Source organism: Chelonoidis abingdonii, chromosome 6 (genome assembly GCF_003597395.2).
Source record: "Chelonoidis abingdonii isolate Lonesome George chromosome 6, CheloAbing_2.0, whole genome shotgun sequence".
Taxonomy (NCBI): Eukaryota; Metazoa; Chordata; order Testudines; family Testudinidae; genus Chelonoidis; species Chelonoidis abingdonii.
The window spans coordinates 45,386,495-45,413,731 of record NC_133774.1 but is presented as its reverse complement, the minus strand read 5'-3'; the positions used below and the strand labels follow the sequence as shown (position 1 = coordinate 45,413,731).

Sequence of the window (27,237 nt, the reverse complement as noted above, 5' to 3'; positions counted from 1 at the left end):
CCAGGTGCTTACACAGGGAGAGGCTATCTGGTAGAATGCTTATTAGTCTAGCAGCGTTAAAGTGACCATATTTTGCTGGGTACATAACTGGCATGTTAATATTTCCATAGCCACAATCTCCCATATTTTTGAACCATTTCTCTATAGTTGGACTATTTTTCCCCCAGTGAGATGCTATCAATATCTGAGCAGCTACTAGCAAACAAAAGATCAAGTCTTCATTTCCTTTTGTGTGATCATTTCCAGCAGGAAGCCCTAGAAAGTTTACCAAACGATCATTTGGCAATATATCCACTAAATAGTGATAGTTGGTTACAGATTGCATCCTATTGCTCTCCAATGACTGGACAAGTCCACCATATATGCATAAAATCTCTTTTACCACAATTTCTCCAACAGTTATTCAATCTCTCTCTACATTTTAACGTGACTGGTGAGAGGTACACTGAAACAGTATCTTAAAGTGTATTTTATTGTGCTACAAACTAAGGTTGCTAGCCCTCTTTTCCATGCCTCTGGAGTTATTTGTTTATATAGGTCCTTTCCTCAGTGTCATATGTGGACTTTTGTTAGAAAAGTTGTAAAGATTATCAGTTCGATATATAAATAATAAGAACACTGTAGCTTGGCTTGACCAGACTGTATATGCCAAATAAGTTGTAATGCCATCACTTCTGTTAAAGTTATCTTTTTATATACAATATTTTTTTGCTAGAAAGTTGAGTCAGGCATTATGTCTCTCAAAAATACTGGTGCTACAAAAAGGTGGGCTGGTTAATTTTGATCTCTAACGAGGTTAGAAAAGTTTCTTTACTGAAGAGCTGGCCAACCATATATATTCTATGGCTCTTTGAATCTTTAAAATGCTCTAGTTTGTCACTTGGTTAAGATCTGGATTATTTAAGTGTCATTGGGAAGGAAACAAAAACAAGAGACAAGATGTAATATATCAAAACCATAAGGGTTTTTGCTAAAAGATGTGTGTAAATTTCTGGAGTTTTTTTTTGTTTTTAATTAATCCATGGTAGCCTAATGAGGTTTACACTGGCACAACTTCCTTGTTCAATAAAGACCCAGTCTTTGGCGGTGTCAGAGTGCCACCAATCCATTACTGCTTTGCGCTGTCTGGTTTTCATAGTACCATAGAATATTTGGAATAGCAAGTCCATCCTGTTTAATAGGATAGTACAAAATGTCTGCACTTACTTGTGGTCTTATCTTATTCCATATACATTATAACATGATCTGTATTCCTGCTAGGGTTTTGCCCAAGATGATTACAGGCAGATTTTGAAACAAGAAAGATACTTAACAAAATGTTCATTTTGACTGCAGCAATTCTTCCCAACCAAGAAATTGCAGACTTTCCCCAGCACTACAGATCTTTTTTAATTTGCTGAAGTGATGGTTTGATATTTAAATCATAGAGCTTTTATAGTTTGTTCGAGATTTGAATTCCCAAGTATCTATAGAATCTGATACCTATTTGTACTCAGATATGTTCAGGAAGAGTGACTTTTCAGAGTCTCGACAACTTATAGCTAGCATTTCAGATTTGGTATAATGTATTTTGAATCCAGACACTTCCCCAATTTCCTGGATTTCTTTAGAAACTAATTTTAGGAAAATATTTGGCTTAGATAAAAATATTACATCATCATCTGCATATAAAGCTATTTTCTGATGTGTTCCTATCCAAGTTTTATTCTTATGACACATTAACTGTTCCTTAGCACCAGTGCAAAAAGTAAAGGAGCCAGCAGGCCTAGTCCTTCTGTGTAATTCAAACAGGGGAGACTTAATCTGATTAACTCTCAGCTGTTTTTGGGGTGGTGTAAAGAGCAGTTATCCATTTAAGGAACTGAGACCAATGTTCATATAGGACAGGACTTGAAACAAAGTTCCACTCCATTCGATCAAAGGCTCTCTCTGCATCAAGTCGTAACAAAACATTTTTGTTCTGGCATTACGGATGATTGCAAGTACTTTCTGAATGTTGTCTGACATTTGTCTATCCTTAATAAATCCAGTCTGATCTGGATTTATATAAAGGTGAGAACACTGACTGCAATTGGCTAACTAGTAATTTTCCTAAAATCTTTGTCATGATGCAGCAGTGATATGGGTCAACAGGAGCTGCATCATGATAGGGTCTTTTCCAGTGTTAGGGAGAACCACCACAGTAGTTCTTTCATAGGTTGTGGAAGTTCCTCCCCTAATGAGTGGAACCTTCAGTAGCATTCTAAGGGACCCACAATTACCTCCTAAAATTCAGCTGGAAAGCCATCAGATCCTGGAACTTTACCACTTTTCACACCTGCTACTATTAAAGGGAGGTGAAAATCAGTGCAGTGCTCAAAAGGATAAAAAAATGCTTATTTAAATCTTAATTTTAGCCACATACCTTAGTAACATGAAGAACAGAAAAATAGACAGTTACCTTTTCCATAACTGGTGTTCTTCGAGATGTGTTGCTCATGTCTATTCCACAATAGGTGTGCATGCTTGCCACGTGCACTAGTGTTGGAAGTTTTTCCCCTGGCAGTACCCATAGAGGAGTGCCCCTAGCGACCCCTGGAGTGGGACCTCCATGGTGTGGTATAAGGGGCGCTGTGCACTCCACCCACCCTAAGTTCCTTCTCGCCAGACAACTCTGACAAAGGGGAAGGAGGGCAGGATGTGGAGCTCCTTGATGTTTATGTGGAGGGCCAGATCCTGTGCAGACCACAGACCTTGGGTCAGAACGTCCCTCATATGGGCTCCCCATGCCAGGTCTGATGCACCAGACGGGGGCCTGCCTCTGAATGGGACCCCATGTAGCATGTTGCCAGGGGAGGACCACCATTGTAGGGAGGTGATGGCCGGTTCAGGCACAGTGAGGACTTTGTCCATCCTGTCTCTAGACTGGGAGAACGCCGAGGCCAACCACAGCTGGAGCAGCCTCATCCTGAGTTTGGTGTGGTGGACCATATACATGCGTGCCAACATGTGACCCAAGAGTTAGAGGTATGCTCTGCCTGTTGTCAATGGAAACCTTGTGACCATGTCTATGAGCCCTTTCAGGGTCTCAAACCTGTCCTGAGGAAGGAAGGGAGGGAGGCAGGCTCTGGCCGACGTGGCATCCAGGACCACCCTGATTAACTGTGTTGTACTAGGACTAACATGGACTTGGTGTCATTTACCAACAGGCCCAAAGTGGCGCACATGGACAGAGGGTGGTTGGGCGGGGTGGAGGCAGACTAGAGGGTGTAACCCCAGGAAATGGTATTGAGGACCTATCAGTCCTAGGTCAGCCGCAACCACTCCAGGAGGAAAGCACACAACTGATTGGGGAAGAGAAGCTTTATAGTGGGTGAATCCCTGATGAGAACTGACAGGGCACCCCCCGGGTGTCCCGTCAAAACTGCCTTTTCTTTGCTTGCTTGCCCTTGGAGGACCCCTGCTGCAGGGAAGGCGGAAACTGCCTCTGCAGATGTTTCTTATAGTTCCATGACATTCAGAGTGGGCGGCTTGAGTGGGAGCCTGCTGTGGCTTAAACTTAGGTTTAGCTGGAGCCGGAACATAGAGGCCCAGAGTCTGAAGCGTCGGGTAGGAGTCTTTCAGGCCATGCAGTTTTATATCCGTTTGTTCTGCAGAGTTTTGCCATCAAACGGGAGGTCCTGCAAGGAGGTGTGTGCCTCACTGGACAGCCCAGAAAGCAGGAGCCATGATGCCCTTTTCATGGACACCGCAGAGGCCATGGACCACGTGGCCGTGTCTGCCGCATCCGACTTTGCCTGCAGGGTTGTCCTGGCAGCTGCTGTACCCTCTTCCACCAGCGCTTTGAACTCCTTCCTGTCACACTCCTGGAGGAAGTCCTCAAACTTGGGCAAAGAGCCCTACAGGTTGAACTCATACCAGCCCAGGAGAGCCTGATGGTTTGCCACCCGTATTCGTCCTCGAGCTTCCAGTTACATTTTCCTTCCAAATGAGTCCAGCCTCCTTGAATCTTTATTTTTCGGTGTAGGGGTTGGTTGGCTCTGCTGCTCCCTGTGGCTGACCGACTCGACAACCAGGGAGTTAGGGGAAAGATGAGTGTATAGGTATTCCCGCCACTTGGTAGGCACAAAATACTTGCCTTCTGCTCTCTTGGAGATTGGGGCCAATGAGGCCAGGGTTTGCCATAGGGCATTTGAAATTTTCACCACCCCTTCGTGGAGAGACAAGGCCACGCTGCCCAGTACTGAGGCGGACAGTACATTAAACAGGGAATCCAAGGGCTCCTCCACCTCCTCTGCCTGGAGGTTGAGGCTTGATGCCATCCTTTTTAATAGTTCTTGGTGCGCCTTAGAGTCCTCCTGTGGGATGGACGGAGGAGGGGCCATAATTGCCTCATCAGGGGAGGGTGACGAGGTCAGTGCTGTACTTTGTGTGTCCACCGGCACCGGAGGGTCCACATCCTAGTCAGTCTCTGGGCACAGTGCCGAGGATGTACATCCCACTGACTCCTAAAATAGCACCAAGTCTTCCATACATATTACTTCACATGGGATCATTAAAAAATACAGACTATTTACTATATCATCACCAATTCTGAAGAGCTGCAAGATTCATGAGAAGACAAAGGGAAGCAGTCAGCACGAGTCATTTTATTGAGGTTATTACTAAGAGACTTAAAACTACAGTATATAGTTGAATCTATTTTTTGCATTTTGAAGCTTAACAAAAACAGAAGTCACATTCTCATCTTAAGAGTTTTGTCCCCAACTTCAGATCACCTCTTTTGAATTTGTTACCTGCATTTTTATTTAACTAAATGCATTTCCTTTATCCAAAATGTTACTTTTTACTTAATTTTCTTTAAGTGTGGAATGAAGTCCAGATACGAATCTGTCAAATTGTAAAGAATAAAGTTAAAACTAAGTTCAATTGTATAGAAATTCAGCACTGACCTATATAAAAATTCCACATGCCTTCTGCACAACCCCCATTTTCTCTATATTGGCTGTTGTGATTCAGGACACACAGTTTTTATTGAAGCTGGTGTTAGAGAGCTGCAGGAGCAGATACAGCACAGACAAAATGATGATCAAAACCAATTAGTCATTTTGAAGTCATACAAAATAAAATGAGCTCAACTTTTAAAGAAGTTTTAAATCATACATAACACTTTTGGCCAAAGTGCTACACTGGTTATCAATAGTAGCCTTTGTAAATGACTACACACCCTTTGTCCGATTACTATTTTCACAATGTGCAGTACTGGGACATGTCCTTAGGAAAGGATGCAGGGGAATTAGGGGATTGAGATGCCACCTTACTTTCCTGCACAGGGTATCCCACAATGAGAGTCACACTTCAGGGAGCAACAGCACCAGGGGGACTGCTACTCCCACTCCCAGGCAGGAAGATGGGGGAAGAAAGCAGAGCCTTATTTCCAGCCTTCAATATGCCAGCCAGTAGCAGATCATTGTGCTCCTTGGTGTGGAGGGACAGACAGGACTTAGACAGCTGCAGTCCTTTCCCTGGACTTGAGCAACTATGCACTTACCTCAGCTCAGACTGTAATGTTACAATCTAGGTCCTTAAAATAATGATTCAGTTTTGCACCACCAACTGTGTAATTGCACATCTGAATCACCATAGCAGAGGAAATGCACTTGTAGAAAGGTCCTTTTTTCAAAGTCTCTTAAATTGTCTTGTTATTGTTACCATTACTTGTGTAAGTCTAGTTGAACTCCGGTTTATTGGTGCATATTATATAAAAACTATAGCTTAAAAAAAAAAAAAAAAAAGAGTCTTGTGGCTTATTCAGATACAGTCCACATTTTTCTCAAGCTGTAGAACGATTGCCTTCAAAACTGGATCCTCTGCCCAGTTGACTTTACTTCCAATAATGATGCCCTGTAATAAGATAGTTATCCTTAGGTTAAATGCCATAGGAAAACCAGTTTAAAACTCCCCCTAAAATGTTAAAACACTATTTTAACTGTCACTTAGTAAGAAGATGCCCAAGTTGTTGCCTTTTTTAAAGTTTGAACCAGTATATAAAGTACATGAACTGAAAAAAATCTCTAGTTTTATTAACTCAAAACACAGAAAATGTGTTGATTTAACACCATGCATATGATCTTGGTGCTGAGAACAGGAAGTATTAATTTCAACCCAAAGGATATCTCCCCTCAAGAAATACTGAAGTGCTTACAAAAATGAAGGTTATTTACGTGTAACTTGTACCTAGTTCAGTATATTCACACTTAAGGGTACTGCGCCACCTTGTGGTAGCAGGTTTCAGGGTAGTAGCCGTGTTAGTCTGTATCAGCAGAAAGAACGAGGAGTGCTTGTGGCACCTTACAAGACTAATCAATTAAGGTCGGCTATTATTTCCTGCTGATAATAGCCCACCTTAATTGATTAGTCCCGTTAGAGTTGGTATGGCAACACCCTTTTTTCATGTTCTCTGTGTATGTGTGTGTACATATATATATCTTCCTACTGGATTTTCCACTGCATACATCTGATGAAGTAGGTTTTAGTCCACGAAAGCTTATGCTCATATAAATCAGTTAGTCTCCAAGGTGCCACAAGTACTCCTCATACCTTGTGGTAGAATCTTCTAGCAGTGTCAGCTACAGAATTCTCATCCCATTCCGCCCCACCCCTACAGTGTCACTGATGTACTGAGGGCAAGGCTATATAGAGGGCCGAGCTCTCTCTCCACCTCAGTTCCTTCCACCACAAAGCCAGAGGGACAGAATGAAACGAGGACTCCAACAAAGAGGTAAGCTGGGTGGGAAGTGTGAACATGCAGAGTCATCCTGAACTCTGGTTACAAGTAATAAATGGTTACTAACTTTTCCGTAACTGTTTTTCTTTGAGAGGTGTTCCACTGTAGGTGTTTGTGTGCTCCGGTGCACAGGTGGAGAGTTTTTATCCTTAGTGGTACCTGCTGGGGAGGCCTTAGCACCCTCTGCTGTCTCACACACTGCCCAGGCATAAAGGGCTGAGCTACCCCAACCCCCCTCAGTTCTTTCCTACCAGACCAGCTCCATTACGGAGGGGATGGAGGGTGGGTTGTGGAATGGACATGTGCAACACAATTCAAAGAACATGTTACAGAAAGATTAATAACAGTTTTTTCTTCTTTGAGTGATTGCCCATGATCATTCTACTGTAGGTGACTCAAAAAGGAGTCCTATCTGGAGTTGGGTTTAGAGTCTATTTGAACAGGGACGGGAGGACCGCTCATCCAAATTTAGCACAGTCTCAAGGTTGCTGAGAGATTGCATAGTAAGAGGCAAACGTGTGATGTGTACTGACACAGAGGTGCTTGGTACCTGAACTGAGGTAGATGACTCAGATAAGAGGACGTGGCACCAACACCATCAGCAGATGGAACTGGGCTTAAAGCCCTTACAAATATGTCACACCTGTCACTCACAAGCCTTCCTCAAGCACTTACAACAGCTGGGGTGAGGGTCACTATTAGGCATTGCCTAATTACAAGAGTGGCAAGGTTTGAAAGCCAGAGAGTACAGCATATCTTCAGTACCCAAACTGGGTGCTGGAATCACAGAAAACAAACAAACAAAAAAACCCCCAAACTAACTAACCCCCCCCTCAATCTACACTAAATTATACACAGGTACTGTTTACAGATTTTGACTAAGATTTGTAGAGGCAAGGATAGGGAGCTCTAACAACTATTATGAGCAGTAGGAAGGAACTGAGGACAGTCAGTGACAGCTTGGCCCTTTATGCCTGCTCAGCGTGCATGATACAAACTGAAGTATGAAAATATGCATCTTTTAGATAGAGAATTGTGAATCAATCCATGACCGACAGTGACAGGACTATGGTGTCAGAGTCAACATACGGAACCAATACTTCTGTATGTACATGTTCAAGGCCCGTCAGTCAGTTAAAACCCCCCATCCTTCTTCAAACCCTGGCCTCTCAGGTATCTGAGAACATCCTTGACTGCTTCTATCAGAAGAAATGTTTTCACTTCTGCAATAAGAATCACCTTGAGAGTGAGATTCCTGAAAAGGGAAGGATAGGGAAAATTGTGGGGAGGCAACCTTTGGATTATTTGGCATAGTCTGTTTCAATAATCTCTAGGACCCACTGGTCCAAGGCAATTTGCCTCCATACATTGATGAAGTAGGCTAGTCTGTTCCCAAATTAAAGGAGAGATTGGTCGTAGTTAACTGTTTTTTGACTCTTTGCATATCTTGTCAAAACTGGGGCTTGAGGCTTTGTGGTAAGGATGCTGATGATGCAGTGGATTGTTTAGGTTTAGACCTTGGTTTGAAAGGCCTTTTTTCATATTGACTCTGAGAAACTGCCTGCTGCTGGTATTGCTGATGTCTGATCTGTTAAAAAAATAGGACAATGAAGACTGTGGACAGGATTGCCTCCGGTACCTGCAAGAGGGAGAGGGCTTCCTTCTAGGAGGGAATCAGACCTGGATAACGAGCCATCGATCTTATATCCTTCAGTTTTCGCAGTAACTCATGTCTTTTTACTAAACAGACCTTCCTCTTCCCCTTCAGTCTAGTGTCTATAGTTAAGGATGAGGAATGGTGCCATACATGCCTCCTAACGGCCACAGCAGATACCAATGCGCTTGCAACAGAGTCTGAAACATCAAAGGCAGCTCAAATGGAAAGTTTAGCTACATTTTGACCCTCTACTAAGAGGGCATTAGCCAACCTTTTTCTGTCATCCGGCAGGTCAAAAAAATAAAGTCATTTCCCACCGCCCCCACCCAATAAATGGAATTGGTAATGGGCCATGGTTGCTTGATAATTCATCACCCTAATACTGAAGGACGAGGAAGAACACTTTTCTCCCTAGCGACTTGATCTTTTTGCCCTCTATCAGCTGATATGGAATGCTTCTGCTCAGTTCTTGTTCTATGGCGGACAGCAGCCATCACCAGGGATTGTACTCAGACAGGATTGGCATGAAAATAAGAAAAACCTTCAGAAGGTGCCTGGTATAGTTTATCTGACTTTTTGGAGATGGGCTGATGATGCAGCAGTGGACCAAATGGATCTGGCTGACTGTAGCAGTCCATCTATGATGGGTAGGGATATCCTACTCTTAGCTGTAGCACCATAGATATTGCATACCAGGCAGGTAGTCTCTTCCAAAGATACCACAGGTTGATTCAAGATGGAAACCATGTTGTCCACCAGATTGTGGAACTGCATAGTGTCCTCAACTGGAGAGGAGGCTAAAGCCACCCCCACATTTTTGTTAGGTGATGGATTTGGTTCATAATCCGTGTCCATCTGCTTCTGTTAAAAGGAGTGGAGGCTACCTCCTCCTACTCTTCTCCCTTGGAATAAAGTTTAGGAATCACTGCCTTTATCATCAGCGTATCCAGAAGAGTTGGATCAAAGTATCTTTGGGCTTCTGGATCCTTCGCATATGAGATATTACCTCTCCATCCACATGGAGAATAGCTGAAAAAAATCCTAAGGTGGTCCCCAGTACAATCATAGGCCCCAGGGCTGCCAGTCTCCCTGGCAACTAGGATGTGGGAATATGCCAGCCAGGGGAGGACCAAAGGCAGGTCCCAATCACACTGTCAGTCTCTGCGTTCTTCCTCTATCATCCTCAGTAAAAATCTGGGTCTGGATCTGAGACAGAGTGAACCAGGGACAACAACAGATCCAGCAGGAGATATGGGGAATTGGCTTTTTGTGAAGAACCATAGACCACTGAGGAAGAGGGAGGATAGGAGAATCTGTGAAATGGTCCCCCTGCATGCCTTCTAGTATCTTCTTCCTGATAGGGAATGTGGAAGAGGATCTCAGAGTTGGGGAAATAGGCCTTCTCTTAAAACACAAGTGCCTTGCATTCTGTTTCTTTAGTTCCACCGTAACATGGAACCGAAAAAGAATCACTAACCGACTAAACTAACAGCTCACGCTAACTACTGAGAAAAGATACTCTGGCGAGAATGAAGAGGTTCACAGCAGTCTGTGGCATGCAGTTGGAAGGAACTGAGGTGGGGAGAATGCTCTGCACCTATAAAGCCTTGCCCTCAGTACATCAGTGATGCTGATGGGAGGGTCAGGGAGGAAAAGAGTGCTCTAGCTCAGTGGTTGTCAACCTTGTTTCATTTGCAGACCCCTAAAACATTTCAAATGGCAGTGCAGACCCCCTTGGAAATCTATTGTCCGTATATATAATTGGATTCTGTTCAGTTTTCAGTCTAAATGGACCCTTTAGACAGTCTGCAGACCCCAGGTTAAGAACCATGGCTCTAGCAAACACTGCTAGTAGGTGCTACTGCAAGGCACCACAAGGTGGCACAGTACTCCAAGTGGGCATATGCAGAGCCACCCTGCTGCCTGTGGAGTTTGGGCTGCTGCGGGGCCCCCACTGCCGGCAGCAGCTGGTCAGCTGTGGGGCTCCCATGATCACAGAGGTCACTGGAAGTCACAGATTCCATGATTTCCACAACCTCAGCCTTACTTATGGCCTGATCCAAAGCCAACTGAAGACAATGGCAATCTCTATCTTGACTGCAGTCCCTTAGAATGGAAGTACCTTCTCTTACTTAACTATGGAGTTACAAATGCAATGCTAACATCCACACCAACCTCTCGTAAACATATGATCACTCAACATAGAAATATATGGTGCTTCCTTTGAAATTTTTCCCAATGCCACACATCTTTACAGAAGGTGATGATAGCCCCTCTCCTTTTAATATCCAAAGCCTTCAAAACATGCTCCTACCCCTTCTTCCACCCTAGGATTTTAATTGGGATTTAATGGTCGTTCAACCAGAAGACTCATCATATCATTTAAGTACCTTAAACGGTGTAACAAATGGATAAAAATCTGGTAAACATTTCAAAAACAGTTTAAGATTCTCAGTATTTGAAGTACCAAAATCATGATATTTATATACAGGCTAGTTTGCAGTTATAAAAATTACAGTTTAAAAAGAGTAAATTAATCAGACATTTTTAGAGATTCTATAAAGTATTTCTCTCAAGTAAATATCCATCACCAAAAAATAGCTGAATGCCTACCAAAAGTTCATCAGTTGTGTTTGGTTGAGATACGATAGAAATGAGTTTTACAAGTTTATCCTATTTTCAAAGCAACAGATTAAGTTACCTGGAAGATATTTTGAATTAACGTAGTCATCTGTGTTTCTTTTTGCAAGTTTCTACATAGTCTCTTTAACATTTCACCCACTTCCATGCTCTCTAGTTCCTCTTTTTGTTTTTTCTTCAGAGTGTGTATCTCTAGCAGTTTGTGTTCTCCAGCTTGCTTTAGAGCTATTCAGTTCACAGAAAAATGGAAGATTAGAACTAGACTGGATAAAATCCTAGCAAACATACTGTAGGGAACAATTCCTGGATTGACAGACCGATGTCCCATCTTACCTAATATATTTTGCTTTCTTTCTAATTTTTATGATTCTGTGAAGAGATTGTTTGAAGAAAAGTTTGGGTGCCCTGGATTTCTAAAACACGGACACGCACTTTCCCTATGTCAAATTGATAGTAAAAGAACAAAGCTGATTGTTTTGTCAGTAGTTTTAACTAACTATGCCATTCAAAAGGCTGATACGATATTTGAAAAGATCTGCATATAATTTAGTTTTGAAGAATGGTTTTAAAGAAATCCAAATCCAACCCCTGGCCAAGTCATGTAGGCATGTTACAACCATTCCCTCTCCCCAAAATATTATTCTTTACGAAGAGATCTTTATGAATCAGACTTTTCCATCAAAACATTACACAAAGGTACAGTATGATAAAATGGTATGTAAAGAGATATTCTAAGATGGGGGTGGTTGTACTAAAGCAGTCTAAATGATGTTTAGCAGGAAACAGTGGAATGAGACTGCATTCTTCTGAAGTTCTCCAGTCTCCTTGTTCTAAACCATAGTACCTGTCCTGTTTGATTGCAGACATTCAACATACCAGCTCACTTTCATGTGCACATCATACTTAATATTTAGGAAGTTTTACATCTAGACCAGAGCTTTACAGTTATACAAGATAACGCAGTTGTCATAAGACACTTTTTAAAGCTTGTCACAAAGTTTGAGCTTACAATCTGAAAGATACAGAAGGCAGCAAGACAATATACGCTTGCTAGCAGGTTATATACACTTACCGAATCTCCTTTTTTTAATCTCGTTCAGTTTTTCTTCCAACTCACGTGCTTGCTGTGTTAAAAAAGGGTTTGACATATTGATATTAATATATTGTCAATCTGTAGTACTGTTTAATAGGTACTAATTCTATACACAAAATAAATTAAATAGAACAATGAGGCAAAGTGCAGTTCTATGTAAAAAGGAAGTTTACTGAGCAGACTCTCTCTTCGTATATTCAGTCACCTGTTTATTTTTGTGAACAAATCATTTTTAAAATAATTGTATTACTGTCAACAATAACTATGGTTTTCTGGTTTGTGTATCATTAAGTTCCAAATGCAGGACCACTTTTGCATTTCCATTGTTTTCAAATTCTGCCCTTCATTACACCTGTACAAGATCACTGATGACAACAGACCTGTGCAGTTGTAACTGAGGGGACAATTTGACTTGCAGAATATTTGTTAAAGGTGATGATATATGAACCAGGAAAAATCCAGCTTGACTTTCAGATCTCAAGATCAGTTCTGCATTTGACTTACTACTACACAATACTCTGATTAAAATAAATAGCACTATACAAATCAGTAAGGCACATATTAGACTAAAAACTGGTGGACAGATCTCAAAAATGTAATTCTTGAGGATTCTTCATTAATGAGTGGTTTCTAGTGAGGGTCTGGAGGGTTCTTGGCCCAATGTCTTCAATATTTGATTAATGATCTGGAAGAACATAACATCACTGCTTTGCAGATGACACAAAGATTGGTGGAGTGGTGAATAATAATAAAAAACAGATTATTTACTCAGACAATCTGAATCACTTGGTAAATTGGGTGCAATCAAATGATATGCACTTTAATACAGCCAACTGCAGAGTTATCTATCTAGGAATGCCGGTCACACTTACAGGACAAGGAATTATCCTGGAAAGCAGCAACTATGAAAAAGAATAAGGGGACATGGTAGAAAGCCAGCTGAACTCCCAATGTAAAGCTGTAGCTAGAAGGGCTAGCCTGATTCTTGGATGTATAAACATGGGCATCTCAAGTAAAAGTAGGCATGCAATACTAGCTCTATAGAAGGCATTGATGAAGTCACTATTGGAATACTGCATCTAGCTTTGGTGTCTAAACACTGAGAAAGATATTTTAAAATTTGAGGATTCCAAAAAGAGCTCCATGAATCACCTGCCTGGAAAACTTGCAGTCTTTAAATAATGACTGAATGTCTTTCTAAATGACATGCTCTGATTCAACAAGTTATTGGGACTATAGCAGGAATTATTGGGTGAAATTCTATGATCTGCATTATGCAGTTTAGACTAGATAGATAGTTATCCATTCTGGCCTTAAAGTCTGTGAATCCACAACTTGCAGTCTTCTTAATTATAAACTAAATTGGATATAGACTAAATCAAAACTGTAAATGTGGAACACACAATGCCTTTCAAAATAAAAACAACTTCCCTTTCCACAATAGATTTAAATGCATCATGTTTCAGACTCCTCACAGCAGTTATATCCCTCTGGCTAATGTCCCTTCCGCTCTACAGCTGTCGATTAAATTGCTATAGATTAAATTTCCAGCAGACAGACAGTCCCAAACATAAATCTACAGCATCTATTATCCCCATCATAATAGGTTCAATATCAACATAAATCTCAAACCTAAAATGTTAACAGTATAGACAAATTAGAGTTTTGTCCTAAAAGAATCAGACCGTCTCTCAGAACTATGTTTAAAAAGGTATTTTGGTAACCCACTGAAGTCTGAAAATGATTTAATAATTAGTAATACCAAGGATACTTGCCTGCTGAGATTCAAGTATTGCAGTACTAAGCATTATTATGTGTTTTATAGTTTCCAAGATCAACCTAAAGAGGGAACAAATAATTAATTAATTACCAAACCATAAATTAACACTATGAACATTTTAATCATAATGATTTGGATTAGGGAAAGATTGTTCCTTTAGCATTATTAAAAGCATAATGTGCTAACACTTGAAAAAGTACATATTTATTCCCTGGATATATTATGCTAAATACAGTTCAAGAAATCAAGTAAATATTCTCTTTGCACCCTTATCAGATCATCAGGATTTAATTTTCAACAGTTCTAGCACTGTGCAAAAGGTACACAACTTGCTAGGCATCAAGGTGATGGCAGCATCATGCAAAAGAAAATCTAGGTTAAGAAGTAACCTAGAACTTTTGCCTTCAGGATAGTGGTGAAGGCATCATGGACATGGAGCATTTTTATTTCCTAGAATGGGAAGGAAGGGTGTCCAAGCCAACTGTTCAGACAGCGTCCCTTAGTACCACTTTTTAGCTACCCAGTGGAACTGTGCAACAAACAGAAAGGGAAAAATGACTGAGGTAGTTTGACAGTCTCTCTACTCTGGAGCGTCAGGTCCACCTCCCCACTCATCCAGCGCACACAAAAAGCACCTTACTTTGAGTCGGCATCATTGTGTCTCAGTTTGGTTCTGAGGGCATCTATAAGCTGGATCCTACACATGGTGGGGAAAGAGGAAAAATTCTGGCTGATGAGAAAGCCAAGGAAAAAACAAAACCTTAGATAAAGCTGAAAGAAAAACTGAGTTTGAGCATCTGCTTCTTCTCATGTATTTGGTGCATATGTAAAATACACCTCTACCCCGATATGTGACCTGATATAACACAAATTCAGATATAACATGGTAAAGCAGTGCTCCAAAGGGCTGGGGCTGCGCACTCCAGTGGATCAAAGCAAGTTCGATATAACGCAGTTTCACCTATAATGCGATAAGATTTTTTGGCTCCCAAGGACAGTGTTATATCAAGGTAGAGGTATACACCCAAAATGTATTATCTGAGGATTTTCTTATAAATGGTCATTTAAAAACAAAACAAAACATAAAAGCCCTCTAATATGCTCCCTCCAGGTTTTGTGTGTGTTAAAGTGAGAATGTCCCCCAACCACTAATTCTTTCAGTTACTTCAGTAATCCTACTTAATCCAAGACTACAAATGGGAGGAGGAAGAGGAGGAGGAGAAGAGGTGTGCAGGGACATGGATCTCTATGGGGAAAATCAAACACTAATGCAGGAGAGCCACCACTTTCCATACATGGTGCATTTTTATATAAAAATAATAATCTGTCCCTATGTACCAATGAAGTTGTTGTTAATGATTAACAGTTGTAATTATTTGTATTACGATAGCACCTAGGGTGCTTAACAGATCAAGGTCCCATTGTGAAAGGCCCTGTATGTAGAATAATGGTCTCTAACCCAGAAGAGTTTACAGTCTAAATAGATTAGATAGACAAAGATTTTGGGGGAAGGATTTAACATACAAGCAGAGTGAACAATTTGATGGTCTGTGTGATGGCATGGAGGTCACCCCCTTTCAGTCAGGCATGGTACCACAGGTCAACCCTTCCTCACTTCCCTTCCCTGGGCTATAAACAAGAGTGCCCTTCCATCCCCTTTTAAGAGTCTTATTTATCGATAGCCATAAGCACAGGTAGAAGCTCACTCGGATATACCCAGAGACATTCATTGCTTTAGGTTAAGCCCAACTAACAGTTTCTGTCTCCTTCCTTCTGGAGACTCTTCTTTCCTGTGCCTGAAAACCATGTGTGGGCCAGGAATGCTTCCTGGTTCCTTTGAGGGCTACCCCTTTTCAGTACTTCTGTAAGCAGGAATCCACAGCTCTCTTCTTTGGAACTGGGCTGTATTAGTTAGTTCCATACTTTCTCCTTAGCCAGGAGTCTCCCCAGCTCTCCTCCCTGCAGCCGGGTTCTGTTAGGAATAACTAGACAATCTGACTAAGCAGAAGCCCTCAGCTCTCCTCTCTGGAGCTGAATTGTGGATTAGCCCGCTGTGGGACATTGGGAAGCACTGCAGTATTTAAGATCTAAAGAAAGCTGTCATTTTGTGCTCAAGGAGTTTCTAAAGCCATTGAGATCTCACTGGAGATTTGGTAGAATAGTAGACAGGGGAGGAGAAGACATCTCTAGTGGAAATTAGGCCTGTTTGCACTAGAAAATTAGGTCGGTTGAACTATGCTAGTCAGGAGTTTGAAAAATTCACACCCCTGAGTGGCGTATGACATAAATCCTCATATAGACAGTGCTAGGTCAATTGAAAAATTGCTGAATTGCTACAGCAACACAGCTGTGCTGCTGTAGAATTCTGTGTGTAGACAAGCCCTTAGACTCAGACAACATTTTCGCAAGTATTGCCATTTTCCTCAGCCGTCCCCAAAAAAGATTCTTCTCTCATATAAATTTGAGTCAAATCTAGTTTCTTTCTCACAAATTAATAAAAGACTGTCATTTAAATCCATAGTAGGAAACCAGAGATATTTTTAAACTGATCATTCAAAAACAAACGCCTTTTTATTCAGTTCTGACCTTTCAATTATATACCTAAAAAGCTGATAATGGGAGGCAGGGGAATTTGGATTTTATTTTGTGAACCTGTACTCCAGAACTGGTACCATATTTTATTCCGGTTAATTTCATTGATCTGTTGTATTATGAGCTTCCTAATAAATAGCTTAAAGAGAATCAAGCCCTAGGTACCCAAGCTGGAAAAAGCAAACTTTATTTTCTTAATTCCTGCTTCCTGTTTCTCTCATTGAATTTCCTGCACAGTAAATACAGATTACTTCTGAAGTGTTATAAATGTACAGCTTACGGGCCTATGCCTCCAAAGTCTTATGCATGTAAGTAACTTCTCATGTTAACAATCCTATTAGCTTTAGTAAGACTATTTGAATATAGATGAGAAAATTCATCTTTTCAGGATTGGGGCCCTTCCATGACCTGAGTATTCTTTGTTTTATCCTTTTAATTTCTTTTATAAGGTATATTTGTCTACAATCTTTTTGGCCACCTGTGACAGAGGCACATTGGTGGTTCATTATGCTATGTCAGCAGCTCTTGTCAAGCCTGACATACTCACTACACCTAACACACTGTCGTCAAGACATATACTCACACGATGGCATCTAAGATATCACTGGAAAACTAAACTCACTGTATGTATGTATGGGGGTGCATACAAAGTTATGGATATGTGCTAGAATTATGTTCTTAAAACGTGTTTGGCAAGCAATGCATAAGCCCAGTCTGCCTTAGACAAAGGAATATGTATTTGTTTGTCTGACCAGCCTTGTAATCAGGCAGAGACAATGAAGTTATATTTTCATAAAACGTAAACACAGCTAGTGAGTGGAGACAGCCTCTTGCAGGAGTATGAACCTCAAATGATATGCAATTGAATCAACTGACTGTATACAATATTACTGTATTATAAGAGTATATCAAGTAAAGTCTTTTATGAAAGCTAACACTTGTGATTAAGACATACATTTCACAAAGGTATTAACACTATATGAGGAATTATGGATACTTAATGATATAATAAATTCAAAAAGTCTGTGACCAAACACACGAAGAAACAGGTTTTCCCCCAGACAGGAAGGAAAGGAACTAACTACCTGTCTCCAGTAAAATTAAGCAAGGTATGGCCAAAAACAATGGAAGCCCTATTTACATACAAATCAGCAAGGGAATGGGAAGTCCGCAAGAAAGGAAGAATAGCATGCAGTCATCTGAGTCTGGGGAAAAAAAAAAACTGAGTTTGGGTAGATATAAGGAGAGAGAAGACAGCATCCATCGCTGGACAGACAAGGGGTCAGAGTTCTTGCAGCCAAGGTAACTGATGTCTCTGGGAACTGAATACAAGTGAAAAACTGCTGAGGCAAAGATCTTTCACTTAGGAAGACAAGGGAAACCAGCACCTTGTACTTCTGTGGAATGTCCTAACTGAAAGTCTGCCATGGCTAGAAAGAAAAAGACTGGTAAGAAATTTACCTTGAACCAAGGCTGGTGGAGACCAGGGTGGGGCTGTTGTGTTCTAGCTCGGCTGGTAGGGTCAGAATGCTGAACCATTGTATACTTGTTTACTGACTGTTGGTGTCTGGGCTGTGAGTCACAGCAGCAGAGCGTTTAAGGCACCCCAGAGTTACAGGGCAGGTACCAACACAACCTCAACTAGTGTGGACTGCACCCCAAAACGTGACACCACCATTCTAACATTTCTGATGTTAATTGCAACTCTAACTTCTTGGTTCAACATTAAGGAAGTCTTATGTAATTCTGTTACTATTTAAACAAAATTTCAGAATAAAACTTTAAGAGAAGGTTTACCTTTGTAACACCAGTGTTTTGTTTTGAAAGGAGACTTTCACTTGTTCCGTTTCTTTTTCCAGATCTTCTGCAGCACTAAAAACAAATGCAATAGCAGAAGACTTTAGAATTCTACAGACAAACAAAAACGACACACTTTAAATAAAACATGGTTACACTGCCTTCTTTTGGAGTAAGACACTTTTCCAATATATTATTGATGAACTTCCCCTTTAAAAAGCAGAGGATGACTGATTATGGTACCATTGTGCCACTGGTACCACAACGCATGTGTTCTGCTGTGCTTTGATACCAACTTGGTTTCCAGTGGTATGGCAGAAAGAATATTTGTATAATGATTTGGAAGAACAAATGTTAAAGAGAAGCACTAAGACCTACCAACTCACAGATTCAGGTCCCCTATCCCCCAACTTACCATAGGGGACCTGGTAGCAACCCTTTCTGGTTTAAACTCTCTATTATGAAGTATTCTTGTGACCTCTTCTTTAAGAGCCATCATCACCTCCATTGTCTGCAGCAGACTTTTAATACTCAGCAGGGAGAAATTGTCTAGTCTATATAAGTGCCTTTTCTTTGTCCCATGAAATTCCATTCAGATTTAACTGCTTTGTAAAGTGTAATTGGGCTCCTCAGGAAGATGTTGGTAGCCTGCAAACCCAATGAACATTCTAAAGAGCCCAGTCCTGCCGCCACCAACCTTGCAACAGCAGCCTGTCCACTAAGAATACTCTGGAGAACCTATAGCAGAGTAGGGAGGGAAAGAGAGAAGAAAGAGGCTCTCCCCACTACTCTCCTGACCCCAGCATAAAGCTCCTTACCCCTACTCTGGAGGCACCAGATGGAACAGAAGCTCCCTCAGCTCCCAAAGTGGCAAAGGGAGTGAGTCAGATGAAGCTCCCCTCAGCCACCCTCAGGATTCAGCACATGGTGCCAGCCCTCCACTATCAGAGTTAGTCTTGTAGCCCAAGTTGTAGAAGTTGGTTCTGCAGTAGTGAAAGCTGAGGATTCAAATCCTCATGATGAGACACATACCAAATCCCCATTGTGTAACTAATAGTTTTGTTGAGAAAATTACACGTGAAACAAACCCAAATCCCTAAGTTAAAAGAATGTAATTTAGCCTACAAAAATCAAGCACTTGAAATTTAAGAAGTGCCAGATTTATAATTGTCCATGCAACCTTAATTCAACCACACTGAGTATATGCATTTTGATCTTTAATTACACAATCACAATCAGTTTTTTCCCAATAAGACCTCAGTCTCATTCCATGCACAAACTGGATGCACAAAAGGACTGAATTAAGATTGCATGAGCAATCATGAATCTGGCCAATTTTCCAACCTAGATAATATTATTGACTTTTTCCTATGTAAGGATATTTACACTGCAGAAATAGCTAGCGCCACCACATGAACGTGTTAATTTCTTCCCTCTAGGCCATAATACGAGATGCTCCTGCCGTCTCTCAGTAATGCAAAACAGCACTCAGAACTAGTGCCAAAAACTGCAGTCATGGTTCTCCTCTGATTATGGTTGCTTAAAAGATATCTAACAGAACAAAAATCGTACTATGAACAGATTTGGGAATGGAGAAAAATCAGTAAGGGGAATGCCTTCACTTTTCTATTCATAATCAGCATTTTAAAGATCAGAAAGAAAAGTAAGAACACATTATTAAGAGAATTCTGTATCTCCCACCGTTTGAATCATTAGGAATATTTGTTTGAAAATAGAATCTGTATTTGCATTTCTGCTTCTGATGCTTATTTATCTGAACTCTTTAAGATACATTAGAAATATTCTGATTACTACATCCAGTTACAAGAGTACATTCCCTTTTTCAAAGCATATTTATTATAAAAGTATAATTAATAAAAGAGGAACCAGTAACCTGAAAGTCCAATGTAGTTTTGGACCCTAAATGCAACTTGCTATCTGAACGCCTAACATAGGCAAAATACTTTAAGAGATGTACATAAGATTCTATTCTCATTTAAAGGTGTAATTTAGTTTAGCACTTGGATATTTGTAGCTAAACCCCAACCAACATTCTGAAGACTATGGGTATGAGGGAGCAGAGTCAAATATTTGAGAGGTGGAATAAAATTTCTCTGCTTATCCCTGCACACTCCACAAGTGAAATTAAAGCTCTGATAATTAATGCAACATTCTTATTAAAAGGAGGGCAGTAAGAATAGAACCTATGACAGCTTTCCCTTTACCCCTATTTTAAAAGTTAAAAATAGTTATCAGAAGACATACGCCTCAATTAGCTTTTCTTCTATGGCTTGGTCTGGAATGCTTTCTTCACCTGCAAATCAATGGTATTTTTAAGTTAACAAGATTGAAAAAAAAATCTGTTTACACAGAATATGTGAGATGTCAGTTGAACAGATTTCTGAAAACCTTTATTATAGTTTTAAACTTTGTGATGATACTGAAAGGGGACTAATTTGAAATTCCAAAAGCACACCATTGTCACAGGATTATACTTTGCAAACAATGAGGTTGGATGTTCAGTGCAAGAACAAGGTATTTAATAAAAATCTGAACAAGCATCTTGTTTGTAGAAGAAAAAATTTTAAATGTTTACCTTTATTATTGGTTTCTCATCTTTTATTACTTTACTGCAATATTAGTAAAATTAAGATAGAGCATGCAGGTACATTGTTTTCTGTTATGACAGCATGGACATTTACTTGCATTGGATAGACATGGTGAAGAATGACAGAAGAAAAAAGGGTTTAAAGATGAATGAAGCCGGAAAAGTGATACAAAACAGAACTTCATTTAGCTCGATTTTTGCTGTGGAGCTAATGAACAAGAAAGACAGACAGAAAGACAGACAGAAAGACAGAAAGGAACTTACCTGCATGAACTGTTGTATTATATTCCATAAGTTGCTGTTTTATTTGTTCTCTTAGTCTATAAAAGGAAAGAAGAAAAGTAAAATAAAAAGCATCTTATTTTATTTATTTAGATTTAAAACAATAATAAGACACCTCCTCTAAAGCTCTAGACACCCTCAAACATCATAAATACAACAAATAAAATCCCAGACACTTCAAAAGGAAGTCAGACACCTAAAGAAACTCCCTTCCATTCATTTGTTATTGTGGGAAGTATATCCCTCAGCCCTCTCCAAAAACACAATCAAGAGAGTATTTTGCTGCATACCTAGCAAAATATTTGCAAGTTCGGGGGGGGGGGGAGAAAGAGGGCAGGGGCTGTTTGTTTTTTAACAGCATCTGTTCTAAAGGGATCCCAAAACCAGTAGTGAATTACAACAATGACCTAGATAGACTCAGGTGACATCTTCACACAAGGGGGTGAGGGGGAGTGTATTTTCATCAGGATAGATATCTTGACATAAAATCCTAGCGGAAAATTAAGCAAGTAGTTCTTATTTTGATGTAGGTAGGCGTGTCAATTCTATATCCCTCAGGTTTATTTCAACTACTTCAGTTAAGGTAAGAACTACAGTGCCTTGCCTCCTCTAGGATCTCTCAGTGTAAAAACACATTATTTTGTGCAATGCAGATGTAAGCAGGGGGAATAGGCCCACTATTTGGGGAACTTTCCTGGCTTATACACTATCCCAATGAAATCGGCTAGCGAAAGGATCGAAGTCCTCATTCCCACTTCCTTTACCCAGAGGCCTGCCTGACCTCGAGGGCTCCCCTTCCACTCTCCTGTGTGGCAGAGTTCTTGTAACCCCAACAAGGCTGGGCCCAGGATTCCTGGGGGACTCAACCCCCAACCTTGTTGTAGTTACTTAAGGCAAGGGCTAGGGTGTCCTCACTCTAAGGTGCTCTCTCTGCACTGGACACTTCCTTGACCCATTGATCGTTATATACAGTTCAAAGCAAATACAATTTATTAAACAGCAATCAATTTAAAAAAAAATAAGAAAAAACGGGAAAGGTTCAAGGAAAACACATAACCCCACTCTGTGGGATGGGGACAGTACAAACAGCATCACTGGAATGTAAGGGAAGTTCAGTCTGTTCCTCACATGTCTCAGGTCTCCTTCTCAGGCCCTGGATGTGCTGCAGGAATGCTGGGGGTTGGACACTTGCACTGGTGGTGGCCACACACTCTCAGGGCATGTCTACATTTACCTCTGGAGCGATCGATCCAGCAGGGGTCGATTTATCATGCCTAGTGGAGTCGTGCTAATCGACCACCAAACACTCTCCTGTTGACTCCACTGCAGCGAGAAGCTTAGGCAGAGCCAATCGGGAGCGTCAGCAGTCAACCTACCGCAGTGAAGACACTGCGGTAAGTAGCTCCAAGTAAATCAACTTCAGCTTTGAAAATAGCGTAGCTGAAGTTGTGTAACTTAGACCGACTTAGCATGCCAACCCCACTACCTAGCGTAGACCAGGCCTCAGGCTCTAGGTGGCAGGACCCTTCTTTCCCAGCATCAGCCTCTTCACTCCCCCACCCCTCATCAGGGTGACGACCCCCCTCCAAGTCTTGCCTGCGAGGGCCTCCTGGCTGGGGCCATCTCCCTGTGCTGGGCCCATTGCCCAGGGTCCGCCTTCACTCTCCCCAACTGCTCACTGCACCCAGCTCTAGACTGATCCAGTCCCAGCTCCACTCTGCCTCAGCACCGATGCTGCTCTGGCTCCAGCTCCCTGGGCTGCTTTTTCTGGCTCCTCTGGCTCTGGTTGCTCCAGCTCTGCCCCCAGCACAGGACTGATCTCTGTGCTGCTTCTGTAGCTCTGCTCCTAGCACTGACCTGATCCCTGGGCTGCTTCGCTGACTAGCACAGCTCTGCTTCCCAGCTCAGCTCAGGCCCCTGCTCTCTCCTTAGCTTGGTCCCACTCTGTCTGACCCAGACAATTGCAGCTCACATGGAGCCGGGACCCCCCGGACTCCCTTGTTAGCCTGCGGCCCTGATCTGGAGCTTGGCCTCTCCCCATTGCTCCTGGGAACTGTCAGTCTCGGTTTTGATTTCCCATCCACCCTCCTCCTTCCTTTTGGTAGTGGGAACTAGCCAACCGAGAAAACCGCACTGACCCAAACATAACCTCAGTTACACAGACCTTCACATGACAGTATCATGCTGAAGTTTTACTGAGCATACACACAAAGGGCTCCAGGCTTATCCCTTTACTCTTTCGGAAGGGGACCCCAAGACTGCACCAGCAAAGCCACCAGACATAGTTACTTTCTTCTCCTGGAGTGATCAGCAACCAGGAAGGGTTCAGATCTGGGCAGGCTACATCCTTAGCTCACGTGGGCCCATGGATCGGGGCTGGGCACGCGCCAGCTCCCCTCCCGTACACGTCAGGGCCCGGGCCCGGGCCGGGGAGTGCCGGGGCGCTCCAGGAGCCAGTGTCACAGAGAAAGGGCAGGGCCGAGCCTGGCCCGGGGGTCATTTCAATCCAGGGCCCTGGGTCCGGCTCTGAGCTACAGGCCCGGCGGAGGGGGCCGCAGGCCGCGCCCGGCGGGGAGTCCCGCGGGTTCGGCCGATGCTCCGGGGTGATGGAGATCCCCCGGCCGCAGCACTTACCGGAGCAGGGTCACCAGGTCCAGGTTCTCGCCAGCCGCAGCCCCCAGCCCCGAGGCCGCCCCGGCCTCTACGGATCCACCGGCGGCAGCGCTGTGAGCCACCAGACTCCCTAGGGCTTTGGACACGTCCCTCACTCGCTGTAGTGGCTCCATCCCGACAGCAGCAACAACGGACCCGGCAGCAGCTCAACCGCCGCCGCGTCGCGCCTTCAAACCGCCCGCCAACGTCACTAGCGCCATCGATAAGCGCGGCCGGCGGCTACTCCTGGCTGGATACCCGAAATGCTCCCGGTCGCTTCCCGGGCTCGTAATTCGGCGTTCTCCTCTCAGGCCTGATGAGAGGGTGGTCCCCGCGGGAAGGGGCGGGAGAGGGAGTGACGTGATTGGGGAGTTCACGGCTCCAACAGACACCGGAGCGAGGGGAACGGGTCCAGCGTACCCAGCCGGGCCGGGGGAGGGTTCAGGGCTCCAGCAGACACCGGAGCGAGGGGAACGGGTCCAGCCTACCTAGCCGGCGGGGGAGGGTTCACGGCTCCAGCAGAAGGAAGGTTGCTCCTTAGCGTGGAGTTGGTGGACGAGGCAGCTCTCTAGGGGTAGGTGGCCCCCCGGGGCAGGATGGGGCACTGTTGTGCACTAGCCCCGCACCACACCACAATTGCATGCTTTACCCGCCCGTATTTTTGCCCTCACACTAGACTCCAGCCAGGCACAGAGCTGCTGTGTGACCTGCTCCGCCCATGTCCTTTTCTTTATGAACTTTCATACCCAGCTCATTTCACAATTCAGCCCTGTCCTGATGTTTTACTGCACTACTATTTTAAACACTCCTTTGCCTTCACTTTCCCAACACGGAGGTGTAGCAATGTTTCACACTTATTCCTGATTTTTAAGTGCACTTGCAACATTACAGCTAAGTGTAATTGTTATTTTGAACAGGCTCACTGATAGAAATTCCAGGCCCCAGGGCACAACAGTCAATTGGCCCCCACAAGCTGCGTGGATGTGATCCACTTGACAGTTGGGTGGTGCCGCACTTGTGCTGGCTGGTGCCCAGTACGCTGCCAGCTATGCTTTTCCAGCACAGCAAAGGCTTCCATATGCCTGCCTGGTAGGGTTTCCAACTGTTTAATCATGTCAATCCAAAGACCCTTGCCCCAACACCTGCCCAACCCCTTTCCTAAGACCATGCCCCTGCTTTGAGGCCCTGGCTGCTGCTCACTCCAGCCCCACTTCCTGTCCCTCTTCCCCACGCTCACTCACTTTCACCAAGCTGGGGCCAGGGTGTGGGGTGCAACCTCTAGGACGGAGTTCAGGTTCAGGAGGATGTTTAGGTAGGGGCTCCCGGAGGGAGTGCAGGGTGTGGGAGGGGTGCATTCTCTGGGAGGGAGTTTGGATGAGGAGTGCAGGCTCTAGGCTGGGGTTAGCGCTTACTTCTTGAAACTGACCAACACACCCTTTTAGTAGCAGCTCCTAGGTGTGGGGCTTAGGGGAATCTCTGCACACCACTGTGCCATCAGAGACCCCTTCCCCAGGGATGTGCCAGTTGCTTCCACGAGCAGTGTGGAGCAAGGGTGAGTAGGAAGCCCGCCTTAGCTCTGCTGGCAGCCCTTGGATAACTGCCTCCTTTTTATCAAGCCTGTTTTTGAAGATATCATCTATGCAATGCCTTTTCTTAGAAGCTTGGGCAAAACCAGCCTGAGGTCTAAGAGTGATGTGCTTACATGTACAGATCATTTAAGTAACTTTCTTCCTGCCTGCTTTATAAGATCTCATTGAACAGATTTTTATGAAGTGTTCCACATTTAATTTACATATACAAATACTTTGAACATTACCACCCCATAAAGTCCCATTTTTGTGACACTGACAGACCAGCCAACCTGTGTATGACCTGTAAGAGGCATTGCACTTGTATCAAGACAATTCACTTCTACATGAACTTTAGAGACGTACTAGACTAGCAGTTATCAAGTCATTTGTAGTAATAGAAATATTTAGTATCTACACTCTATATATTTGTTTTTATTTACATTGATTAAACTTTAACAGAATATAGGTAACCAAGTAGCTTGTAGATGCTAATTCCCTTTCATGTCTTAATTATGTATGAGATTGTCCAATTAAGATTAAAGGTGTGAAATACTGTAGGAAACTAATATCTACATAGTTAAGCTGAAGACAGTGTTATAATAGAGAATGGTTTAATTGACATGTTAGTCAGGGTAACTGTATTATTTATATATGCATGGTAAATAGAATGTTAGCATTAAGGTGATGGGACAGTATGTGCTCAAAAAAAATCCTGTCATGCTGTTCTCACACTTAACTGTTGCTTCAGGTATAAAAGTGAAACTGGGCCTGATCCTTTCATCTCTAGCCCGCTTAAATTTTGAAGAGCTAAAAGATGTAGATGGAGCTCTTCCAAACTATTTTTAATATGCTGAAAAATGTCTGGAAGAACTAAGTACATCTAAGCTGCCTTTGCATTCTGATCTGTTGACATGATTTGAGAGAGAGACTTTTACAAGTCAGCAGTTGATTCTAGCACTGCTGTGATCTTGAATGAGGAACACAGAATCACTTGTATTTATATTGCTCTTTCAACCATATACAACTTTTCTTGATACTAAATCTTAGATGTTATCAAGGTTTGGCTGTCAGCAGGATATTTAGATCTGACCTCCTTGGGAACTGGTGAACCAAGTGGTTAGTAACTTGAGAGTGCAAGTATTATAGCAGTGAACTATACAACTAATGGATGTAACAAGTCCTCCACATCAGGTAGTTTGCTAGTAAGCTAGTTGCCAGCTATGTCCATTACAACTCTGAATGGATTTATGGTGGACCATGAGGCCACTTTTAATATTCCAAGATAGGAGTAGCAGGCACAATGTCATCTCTTTGTAAGAGACACCAGTTAGACTGAGACAGGCACCTGCCAATACTGTATCTCCTGTGGAGAGATTAAATTTTTACATTGCCAGCTGAGGGCTACAGTGTATTGTTCACCTCCCCAGGCCATCATTGCTCAAGGCTGAGCCACCCACTGCACTTTAGGTTAGAGGGGAAAAAATGACTAGAGAAGCTGGACACCTGTAGTAAATTATACTCTCCCAGTGTTCTTAAAGATAAACCTATAGCTTGGTGTTAGCAAAGCTGCACCACACTTTTACAGTGCAATATAACATTTCTGCAGCTATGATGGGAGAGCTGCCCTTGCTCTGACAAATACAGTTGGTACATGTGGGATCTGTTTTGCTATTGACACTGTCTCTGACACTATAAGGGCCCATTGATCCTCTGCTCTTAGTGCAAACAAACACCTGCCCCCCCGAGCACGCTAGGTAAATGTACTAGAGCTACAAGGTGGGTGAGAATAAGCAATCAGC

General features: G+C 42.6%; 1 protein-coding gene across 2 annotated transcripts; it reads right to left on the bottom strand.

The window, feature by feature from the left end:
* Positions 1–4,608: 4,608 nt before the first annotated feature.
* Positions 4,609–24,065, bottom strand: CENPH (centromere protein H). Of its 2 annotated transcripts, none has more exons than XM_075066990.1 (9): positions 23,850–24,065; positions 21,198–21,253; positions 20,591–20,639; positions 18,326–18,400; positions 14,577–14,633; positions 13,928–13,995; positions 12,136–12,183; positions 11,125–11,288; positions 4,609–5,883 (listed from the first exon to the last, which is right to left on the bottom strand). In XM_075066990.1, the coding sequence occupies exons 1-9, from the start codon at positions 23,999–24,001 to the stop codon at positions 5,791–5,793; spliced, it is 762 nt and encodes a 253-aa protein (XP_074923091.1). In that variant the 5' UTR covers positions 24,002–24,065; the 3' UTR covers positions 4,609–5,790. The 2 variants fall into 2 exon arrangements, with proteins under 2 accessions (XP_074923091.1, XP_074923092.1); XM_075066991.1 differs by lacking the exon at positions 23,850–24,065 and adding an exon at positions 22,344–22,449.
* Between the last annotated feature and the right edge of the window lie 3,172 nt (positions 24,066–27,237).